The 11420-nt window shown below is 41.9% G+C and overlaps 1 protein-coding gene across 1 annotated transcript; it reads right to left on the reverse strand.

The window, feature by feature from the left end:
* Nucleotides 1-374: 374 nt before the first annotated feature.
* LOC117461916 (uncharacterized) lies at nt 375-11143 on the reverse strand. Its single transcript, XM_034103912.2, has 3 exons — nt 10749-11143; nt 8394-8412; nt 375-761 (listed from the first exon to the last, which is right to left on the reverse strand). Exons 1-3 carry the CDS (start codon nt 11126-11128, stop codon nt 375-377), a joined length of 786 nt encoding a protein of 261 aa, XP_033959803.2. The 5' UTR covers nt 11129-11143.
* Between the last annotated feature and the right edge of the window lie 277 nt (nt 11144-11420).

Consider the following 11420-nt stretch of genomic DNA (forward strand, 5'->3'; position numbering starts at 1 on the left):
CAACAAACGTTGTGGCTTTATTTATGTGGATTGACGGATGTAGAAACCACACCGCTATTCATTTGAGAATGTGGTGATTAACCTGCTGGATGTACGAAGGAAATTGTGAAAAAAAAGTTTGCTTTAGTTGAAATAAGGTTTAATTTTAGAGAGGCTACAACCTGCAATACATAATATCATTAATAGTAAATTAGGGTTATGTTTCAATTGTATAATTTGCTCTATAATGTGGGTGTTTTTAGTTGGGTGACTTGGTGTAACATGACATGTTGTGCACATCAATACATATAAGGCAAGGGGGAGAAATGTCTTTAGTTGGAAGTGTGTGGCTCTTAAAAGAGCCTTTGTTGTTTGTTGAAGCGGGTTCAGGGTGTTCACTTCTTGGCGGGCTTCTCGGTCTTCTTGGGCAGCAGCACAGCCTGGATGTTGGGCAGCACGCCTCCCTGAGCGATGGTCACTCCTCCCAGCAGCTTGTTCAGCTCCTCGTCGTTGCGGACGGCGAGCTGCAGATGGCGGGGGATGATACGACTCTTCTTGTTGTCCCGGGCGGCGTTTCCAGCCAGCTCCAGGATCTCAGCGGTCAGGTACTCCAGCACAGCGGCCAGGTACACCGGGGCTCCGGCACCGACACGATGGGCGTAGTTGCCCTTCCTCAGATGCCTGTGGACACGGCCGACGGGGAACTGGAGCCCGGCACGGGATGAGCGAGTCTTGGCCTTCGCCCTGACCTTTCCTGCACCTTTTCCGCGTCCAGACATTTTCTACGTGATTATTCTTTGACGTTTAGGAGAAAGTGAGTCGACCACCGTTCTCACCAGTTTATATAGGAGCGCAGCTAAACGCTCATTGGTCAGATTGATCCGTAACTGTGATCGTCCAATCAGAAAACAGGTCGGTCTGCCGCCTGAATTCTTTTCATGAATGAGACTGAATTTTCTGAAATTGTTTTTACCCGTTCAAAGATGAACATAAACTCCTGTAATTTAAGAAGCGAAAGTCTCAATGTGTAGAGAACATTAAGACATTCTAAAAGGTGTCATACTTAATGATTATTTACAGTGTGTAATTCACTTATTAAATAATATATTTGGGATTATAACTCAAATGACACACACACAGTGGCGTTGCGCAATATTGCGGGGCTCCCCCGCAGGTCGGACCATGGGGCCCCGCCCCCTCCCCTAAATCAATAATAGAGTGACATGGGATAGACATCGTGGCCACTTTTTTAAATGTTTATTTTTTCAGGCATCTTTTGTAAACAGTATAGGCCTATAGGTCAGTAGGACATTTCTGTATAATATACATCTGATTTAAACAGTAAGGTCAGTAGGAACTGTATAATAATATACATCTGATTTAAACATCATTGACAAATACAAACAAGTGGCTGTGTATTTTTTGTAACATGAAGGTATATTGTAGAACGTTATAGCCTATCATCATTGGAGTTCACACAACAGAACGGTTCACATATATATAACATTCTGTATAAAAGAAAAGTAGCCTACAAAAAACAAACAAATAAAACACATATAGGCTACATAGAGGATGCAATCAGGAGCTGCTTTGTATGCCTATTATTTTTATACGAGCGCGTCTCCTGGCATTCTTCTGCGCAAAGTCCTGTATAACAGTCTTTAAATCTATACTGCGCGCGCGTCGGCTCTCAATATTAAGGACTGCTAACCCAGACAGTCTCTCTTGCGACATTGTGCTCCTCAAATATGTCTTTATTAATTTAAGTTTTGAGAAAGATCTCTCAGCACCGGCAACAGTCACGGGTATAGTTAAAAACAATTTCACTGCTGTGGCAACATCGGGGATACTTGGCAAAATTGACTTATTTTCAATGAGCAGGGTTTGTGCCAGGTCTTTGATTGTTCCACGCTCAATTTTCTTTATAGTAGGCCTAAGAGCATTACGGAGGGACAGGATCTGGAAAGGAAACTCGGCTGACAGGTCGTCTTTATACTGGCCTGATAAAGCACTTGCAGACTCAGACAGATCCTTGTCTGTTGCGCGCAAAAGTTCGCAGGGAAGCAGAAAAGAAAATCGCTGTGCAACTTCGCTCATTCCTACAAATCGATTTTTGAGTTGCGCAACGACAATATCGATATTTGCGTAAAATACCGCCACTCTAAAATGCTCCCCTGGGTCTTGGAGCCGCTGGTCCTCGCAAAGCTCTGAAAAGTGCCTCTTTGTGCGCCTTGCGCGTCTGTCTTTGAAGAGACTGTGGACACCCCATGAGGATGCCAGGTCTTGCGCGTGCGCTTTTAAGCCATCAAACTCTCCTCGGAGTTGGGCAAGTGTATCGGTTGCGTTACCAAGCATTGCTGTCGCCTGTAAGAGGTCCACGTCTTTGCGCTGGAGAGCTTGGGACACAATGTTGACTGTTTCAAGGACCTTGCCCTGTATTACAGTCATTACAACAAACTCAAAGCTCTCCATGGCCTTTTTCAAGCCAGTCGCCTCGGCACGTTCCTCGCTTTTTTTGGAGAGCAAGTCTATCTTAGTTAGCGCTTGCATAATGTCAGCATAACGGAACCGCAATGATTGGACGGCGTCTTGTCTTGATGCCCATCGTGTCGGGCATAGTCTCTTCAGTGTAGGCTGGCCAGCCTTGGGCACTGAGAGGTGTGTTTCCAAAAGCTCCCATCGTTTGATGCTTCCACTAAAGAATACATATAGCCTTTCAACAGTGTCGTAGAAGTCTTTTATCTCAGGTATATTTTGGCATGCGTCATTGAGTACAAGGTTTAAATTGTGCGCAGCACAATGAATGTACACTGCGTTGGGCTCTTTGTCCCTTATGCGTTTTTGTACACCGGAGTAGACGCCACTCATATTGCTAGCCCCGTCATATCCTTGTCCGCGGCACTTCCCAAGTAGTATCCCCTTTCTCTCCATCGATTCGAGAATGTCTCTCTCTAGACCTGCAGCAGTTTGGTCTGTGACTGCATGGAAGCCCAAAAAACTTTCGTTTATTTTCAACTCCGTAGGGTTTCCATTTTCATCATTTGCTATAGTAACATATCTGAACACTTGACTCAGTTGGTCTACTTTTGAAATGTCCTGGGTAGTATCCATTATAATCGAATAGAATTCTGCATTCTGTATGTCTGTAATGATTGTGTCCTGCACTTTTTTCGATAGCAATGAAATTATTTCGTTTTGAGTTTGAGGACTTAGGTAGTGCACCTTCTTTTTGCTTTCAATAAGCCTTTGCAGAACTGGATCATAACGCGCCATAAGTTCTATGGTAGATAAGAAATTACCATTATCTATATCACCTATTTTCTCTCTGTGACCCCGGAAAGCAGAGTTGCGAGAGGCCAGTGTTAGTGTAACATCAGTTATTCTGGTTAGGACCTCGGTCCAAAACCCCACCTCTCTCTTAAACTCAGATGATATTTGCGCGTCAATGGTCAGATTATTTTTCCACGTATCATACACGACACATGCTGCCAAATGAGAGCGAGATAATTCGTGTTCCTTAACCTTTTTAGAGAGACCCTGCCAATCATTTATTCCTATTCTCCACGCTTGGTGGAGGTGATGGGCAGACGGTCTGTCACCGAACAGCCAGCACTGCTCACAGTACACCCGGTCCATAGATGGCGAGTAACATAGCCACTTGCGCGGAATTCTACGTCCAATTTTGGATGTTTTGTTATAGAACTCTTTTGAAAAGCACCTTCCCTTCCCATCCCTTTTGAATGGCCCTTCAGGCTTGCATGGCCCGTTATTCAGAATGTACCGTTTAACATCATCGTCTTCTAAATCTACAGGGAATTTCCCCCTATCAGTAGGGTATTCAGTCACAGAGTTGTCACTGGCCAACGTGTCCCTGGGGTGGGTGGGAGCTGCTGTCACTGTCGGGGCACGGCTAGCTGGCTGGGCAGCCTTGGCTATGGCCTCGGAGGGGGCACAGCTGACTTCTTGCTGACCTGAAAAAAGGAATGGATTATATTCCAATTCCAATGTAACCTGTAGCATACTGACTCGTACTGTTTATGGCGATTGGCGAATAAAACTTTCTATTATTCTAACCTGTCTCGAAGCGTGAGGCACAACTAGCTGGCTCGGCTGTAACGGGGCTGCTGGGGTCTGTGGGGGCACGGCTAGCTGGCTGGGCAGCCTTGGCTATGGCCTCGGAGGGGGCACAGCTGATTTCTTGCTGACCTGCAAAAATGAACGGATTAGATTCCAATTCCAATGTAACCTGTAGCATACTGTTAGGAGATTTGTGTGGACCACTTGTCCGCTTTCTTAAACCTCCTCGCGTTCCTAGAACATAGCCGTTATCTTACAGGAAGGAAACCCATAGCAAACAAGTAACCGTTTAACAATAATCCACTTTAATGGTAATATGCAATGCAATACAATCAAGTACAATCAATACAGTACAAATTACATACAGTTCTGTGGGATCCCACATTTACCTGATACTCACGTGAGCCAGCCAGCCAGCCAGCCAGCCAGCCAGCCAGAGGAGAAAGAGACCGAACACAGCGGGGTTTCTGTCTATATCCCTCGCTGACCCAAGGAGGAGTTATCTGCGCCTCCCTTCCAGACCAGTGATTGGCTGCCCAAATTATCATCAACACCCCACATCTTAAGTCCCCAATCCCAGTGGCTCAGCTTCCTTATCACAGGGATCTGAGATGACTATGTCAACTCCACACCTTCCCCCTCTTCCTTTGTCCTCACAAAACCACATGTTAGCAGGCCCAAAACCAGCCCAGTTTTCTACACAAATCATTTCCCTTTTTAAAGCATCTTGATAGTTTACTAACCTGAATACATACAAATATTTCTTTACAATTCCCTCTTTTGCACTCTTAAAAAAGAGAGTGCAATTTACACAAGGCACTTGCAAAAAACTGCATCCTTGTCTGCTGAGTCTCCATACTTTTTATTCTCAGTGTCCACAGTGAAGGGCACTCCGTCCAGGCTCTCGTTGCAGATGACGCAGCGGAAGCAACCGGGGCGGTAAGAATTCCCCAGGGCCTGCATGTCCATGATTAGATGTCCACCTGCGTTGCACTTGTCTGCAGACTGCTGGAACCCAGAGTACAGAAAGTCCTCTTCACAGAAAACCCTTCCTGCGTCATAGTAGAACGCCTTCCCTCTCAGCCTTCGACTACAGGCGCTGCAGGTGAAGCAGCTGTCATGGTAGAGGCTGCCCATAGCTTGGCAGGCCTGGCTGGCTCCATACACCGTCTTGTTGCACTTAACCCACACTCCTGTTTCAGCGGAGAGTGGAGTCCCCTGTGCCGTCCTGGCTTTGCCGTGTCTTTGTCCCCTCTGATCCGCTGATGGCGGCTTCCGAGTCGATGCTGAATAGATGTCCTCCCGATCTTCCTTCTCCGGTCCGATGATGATGCCTCCCGGGACGACTGCTGGATGGATGATGGATGTCCTTCTCCTCCAATCCGCTGATGACAGCCTCCGAGTCGACCTCCCTGATGAGAGCCCGATCCGTCCTGATGTCGTCTAGGGTCCTTGCAGGTGTTTTCCCCCGCCGCACACTGGCTCCGCACAGTGGTACCAGTTGTCCCCCTTTTGGCATCAACAACCTGTGTGGAGAAATCTGATACAAATCCCTCAAGCCTACGCTCCGGGCTCTGGGGCCCTCGGCTGTTTAACCCACCAGTGCGTGGCAACTTGGAGCCTGTTGGTGGGGTGTCTTAAAACAACAGACGTGTGTGCACAGGTTTTCTAAATTAATTGTGCTGCTTCAGAATCTTGGACTGTGCCCACTAAATAAGAACCCCAACATCTTTAGGTAAACTAAATAACATATTTCAATAGCTCTGAATTTCTGACAAGCATCTGTATTTATTTTTAAATGAAATCCCTGAGATCCCATTAAAAATCTAAAATATGATTTGAACTGCTAATGTTTCTGGTAAAGAAACACACTAATCTTATGGATTCAAAAACAACCAAAATCACAATACTAACAAAGTGAATGGCTTCCTGGTGATACTGCTTCTACCCGTCAGTGCTTAGATATTATCCCACTGAAAAAAATGAATACAGAATTCCCACCAACTGTCATCAAATGTCTTTCTAAATGTAGATGAAATGTATATCCCCATAATGACCTAAACAATAAAGTCTATGGCTTTTACTTCTTTACCAGGCTAGTTACATGATGTTGTCCAAATCACATTGTGTCTCATTACATTACTATGTTTTAGCTTAACTGTAAATATGTCTTTCTACATTTCAAACCTCAGTTACTTTATACCTGTTGAACATTAGTTGACACATTACTCACCGGTCAGCCTCTCCAGTATTTCATTCTGGACTTACATCTCTCTGGTAGCCCCTTGGCCACTGATTCTCTACCTGTGCTACCTGCTATAACTCAATCAATACTAGAGACATGTCAACATTCACCAACACAGCCTCTTATCCCCAAATATGGAGCAGGTCAATTCTAAAACTGTCAATCAATGGTCAGATTGAACAATGGAGTTGGGCAGCAGGTTCCTTTCCGTCCCTAAATGAAAAATGTACATTGTAAAGTTTACACTCCCCCTTTTTTACACATTCTCTCATGTGTAAACAAAAACCTGTATGGGAAGAAAACCTTCAGGTCATAATGGATTATAAGACAATACCAAACATTTTCCCAGTAAACACTTGAGAGTGTTTCTCTCCATCATTCAGTCCTAAAAGAAACAGAATTCCAAATTTCCTAGTTTGAGTTTCACATTCTGCAAACAGCCACCTCCTGTGGGAGTGAAACATCATCAACCAGATTAGATACGGTTTCCCCTTTTGTGCAATGTTAGGAAAGCTCTCATTTCACACATTATTATCACACAAAAATAATGTGTTAGTCCAAAACATGCTTGATTAGTCATCGTTTCAAATCACGCAGTTGCACTGATCAGGTGCAGACATACACACACTCACACTCACACTGTCAGGTTGTAAAGTCAGGTTTGGTCAGGTTCACCGCAGAGTCAGTCATTGACAGTGCCTTCCCAAGTTACCCTGTCTGTCAGGGTCAAAGGTCAGTTGGTCTCCGTCTTTTTGGCCATGGTTTGTGCTCTGCAGAGACTTTGATGTTCCAGCACAGGCCAGCAATCCTCCGTCTATACAAATCTGTATATATGGAGCGCCATCATTTATTAATTCACAATTACAACTATAATGTTCAAGATATCTCCAACCCCTCCTTGCTGTTTCCCACATTCCCTGAAAAGTGTCTAGCCAAAAAAAAATGTCACTTCCTTATTGTACTATTACTATTACTAGCAATTCATTTACACCTAATTAGTATTAAAATGACTAATAGATCTATTTCAGAAACATGTGTACATCACTATATTGTGTCAAACATTACTAGGATCTGTAAAGCTCTGCTATTTATTCCATAACTCATTCTATCAATTTATCTTCAATTCTGATGCACTTAAAGAACAATGTTACCCTCTTTCACAGTGCGTGGAACTCTGGGTGTCTGAACATGAAACCAGTACCTCAAATTGAAATACTATATTTTGTTTAGAACCAGCTTTCCCTTCAACATGACCTATATAAATAAATATGTATCTGATCTTATAGAGCTGTTACAAAACTCTCCCTTTGAACTGATCAATACTGTAACAAATTAAAACACTACCAAATTCACACACGAATAAAAAGTCCAGTGCATACTTCCTTCATGCCCCCCCCCTTTTTTTTATCAGTGTGTATTAGACTGATTTTCCACTTCCCTTTAATAGTTCCCCTCTTTTCCGCTATTTTTATTACCACTTGACTAATTTATGGGCCATACATCTTCTTATCTTCACTTATTTATCAAGTCAATTCAAGTTCTTTACAATACATTAGTAGATACCTTGTGGAGTCTTCACAATAACTAAATCCCTCTAGGATATGAAATCCATTCATCTTCAAGCAGATACTATGTCCTTATCTATGTTTTGTTCACGATAACAATGGTATAACAACCACATGTCATCCATTCTGGTCCACCTAAAAACCAATGTTAAACTCTTTAGCAGTGTGTGGAACCCTGGATGTCCGAACATGCAACCATTCCTCCCTCCTTTATCAAGGATTTAAAAACAGAAGTCATTTCATATTTCCCATGGTAATAACTATGCTACAATGGTGAAATCAATTATTTAGATTGGAATACTATATCTGGCTTGGCACCAGCTCTCCCTTTAACATTATTCAAACAGATAAAGATTTGTCTTATAGAGTGGTTCCCAAAACTATCCCACTACTTTATTCACGTGTGAATAAAGTGTCAAAGAATATTCTGTTAACCTGATGAAAAGATTGAAGAATATGGTTGTACTTTGTCATGTGGCCCCCTTTAACCCTCAGTGTGTTCTCATTTTACTCTAATAGTTTACTGCTATTTTTAATTTAATAAATCTTTCTGTCTTTACGTATTTATGCTTTAAATGTGCGTTTTGTGAATAAGTGTGTTTATGTGTAAACTCACTCATTCCCGTTTTCCTTTCTCCTCCTCTGGTTTTCTCAAGCCGTGACCCCGGCCTCCTCACTTCTAATTGACCATGCCAACTCCTCTGATTCTGTGTTCTCTTCAGTCCCTCAGCTGTAACTTCATCCGCTGTCAGCCATTGGCCCAGTTACCTCTGCATGCCCCATCTTGCACTGCTTTGCATTTTATCCCCTCCTTTACAGTCTCTCTGCTGTTTTTATGGAGGGCAGATTCTGCTCTATCTCCCACACTTTGCTCTTGTGCTCAGCTTGGAACTTCATGGTCCTGTCTGAGGGACTGATGAGCGTTTTGTGTTCTGCTCTTAAAATAAAGCATTATCTTCTGACTGTTTATCACATATATTCTTAAGGTCACGATGAATGTCACCACAATACATTGTTTTTATTCAGAAATGTTAACCAAATAACATTAGAAATGACATCAATTGCAGAAAAAGAAGATGTATTATTTCTGTATTTAGTCGACGCATAACCTGAAAACCTTTTAAAATCACTTAATCTATGTATGTTTTAGTTTTTTGCCTTTAAATACTTCGTACATGAATCTTGTGATGCACCAACTTGAACACACCCGTAATTGGGTGATTCGAGTCTTTAAACAGAAAGCCTCTTCCAGGCTTAAAGCCTGAGTCCAAACAAATATCACTACAATAAACAATATTTCTTTTTACATTCTGTTTTCGTCCATCTTATTCTGTACATCTATATAGACTCTTTCATTTACTTGGTCACCTCAAGCATTTTCTGCATTATTGAGATGATTGTATTCATTATTATTTATGTTTTATTATTATTATTATTATTATTATGTATCAAGTTTACTTCACCTCACATTTGTCTTGCAACATAAAATTCACTATTTTATTCTAATTGATTCTATGGTTTCTTTTTGCACTATTTTAATTTAATAATTTAAAAAAAAACAGTTTTATTGTCTTTTGTCCTATATAACTATGTTGCGTTGTTGGAGGAGCCTGGGACTTAAGATTTGTATTGCCACGTCTACACTGTAGCTACTGTGCATATGATAATAAATGAAACTTGACCTTATTAATCGAAATGTATTTTGGGTTAATTTTATATTCAAATTAAGTTAACGAATAATGGATCACGGAAATGTATCTCCATAACAATAATGTAGTCAAGCAGAAATAGTAGAGCTATAATAGTATTTAAAGAAATAATTCAAACATGAAGAATTATGTTTTGTATATTTTATTAAGTTCAGTTTTAATCCTAAATATTTTTGTTTTTATTGAATGTAAATACAATTATTATAATTACTGTTATATAACTATACTATTCTGCCACTGTTTCTAATTGTGGCTCTATAGATATATAGTACTTAGTGTTTGAGTTTTAAATAAAGTTGAGGAAACGTTTTTGTCCATAAAATACAGTTTAGTTTACCAATATTCTTCAAGATGTTAATATTTACATGCTTATCTAATCTTGAAATAGTGCTGTATAATAGCTTGTGCCATTATGTTTTAGAGCTACTAAACTAACTCCTAACACATTAATGAACTGCTAATTTGGCTAAAAGATATTAACTTCATTAATATATGTACTAGATGTACCTCATTTCTCAAAATGCTAATAGAAAATAACACGTGTGTTAATATTTATATTCCACTACAAGAGAGCCACTATTTTCGTTCTGCTCCAAACATGTTGGTGAACACTGACATCTGGTGGATAAGGCTGGAACTACATATAACCTGTTATTCATTTCAATGTGCGTGTGGGATAAAGATACCATCGAGTGCTTAAATGCTACGGTACGCTATTGATCGGTGAAACTGCAGACACCTGCCAATAAGTAATACTGATGTAGTGTAAACTGAGTTAAACACTAATGATGGGTCCAACAAACGTTGTGGCTTTATTTATGTGGATTGACGGATGTAGAACCACACCGCTATTCATTTGAGAATGTGGTGATTAACCTGCTGGATGTACGAAGGAAATTGTGAAAAAAAGTTTGCTTTTAGTTGAAATAAGGTTTAATTTTAGAGAGGCTACAACCTGCAATAACATAATATCATTAATAGTAAATTAGGGTTATGTTTCAATTGTATAATTTGCTCTATAATGTGGGTGTTTTTAGTTGGGTGACTTGGTGTAACATGACATGTTGTGCACATCAATACATATAAGGCAAGGGGGAGAAATGTCTTTAGTTGGAAGTGTGTGGCTCTTAAAAGAGCCTTTGTTGTTTGTTGAAGCGGGTTCAGGGTGTTCACTTCTTGGCGGGCTTCTCGGTCTTCTTGGGCAGCAGCACAGCCTGGATGTTGGGCAGCACGCCTCCCTGAGCGATGGTCACTCCTCCCAGCAGCTTGTTCAGCTCCTCGTCGTTGCGGACGGCGAGCTGCAGATGGCGGGGGATGATACGACTCTTCTTGTTGTCCCGGGCGGCGTTTCCAGCCAGCTCCAGGATCTCAGCGGTCAGGTACTCCAGCACAGCGGCCAGGTACACCGGGGCTCCGGCACCGACACGATGGGCGTAGTTGCCCTTCCTCAGATGCCTGTGGACACGGCCGACGGGGAACTGGAGCCCGGCACGGGATGAGCGAGTCTTGGCCTTCGCCCTGACCTTTCCTGCACCTTTTCCGCGTCCAGACATTTTCTACGTGATTATTCTTTGACGTTTAGGAGAAAGTGAGTCGACCACCGTTCTCACCAGTTTATATAGGAGCGCAGCTAAACGCTCATTGGTCAGATTGATCCGTAACTGTGATCGTCCAATCAGAAAACAGGTCGGTCTGCCGCCTGAATTCTTTTCTGAATGAGACTGAATTTTTCTGAAATTGTTTTTACCCGTTCAAAGATGAACATAAACTCCTGTAATTTAAGAAGCGAAAGTCTCAATGTGTAGAGAACATTAAGACATTCTAAAAGGTGTCATACTTAATGAT

Source organism: Pseudochaenichthys georgianus, chromosome 17 (genome assembly GCF_902827115.2).
Source record: "Pseudochaenichthys georgianus chromosome 17, fPseGeo1.2, whole genome shotgun sequence".
Taxonomy (NCBI): Eukaryota; Metazoa; Chordata; class Actinopteri; order Perciformes; family Channichthyidae; genus Pseudochaenichthys; species Pseudochaenichthys georgianus.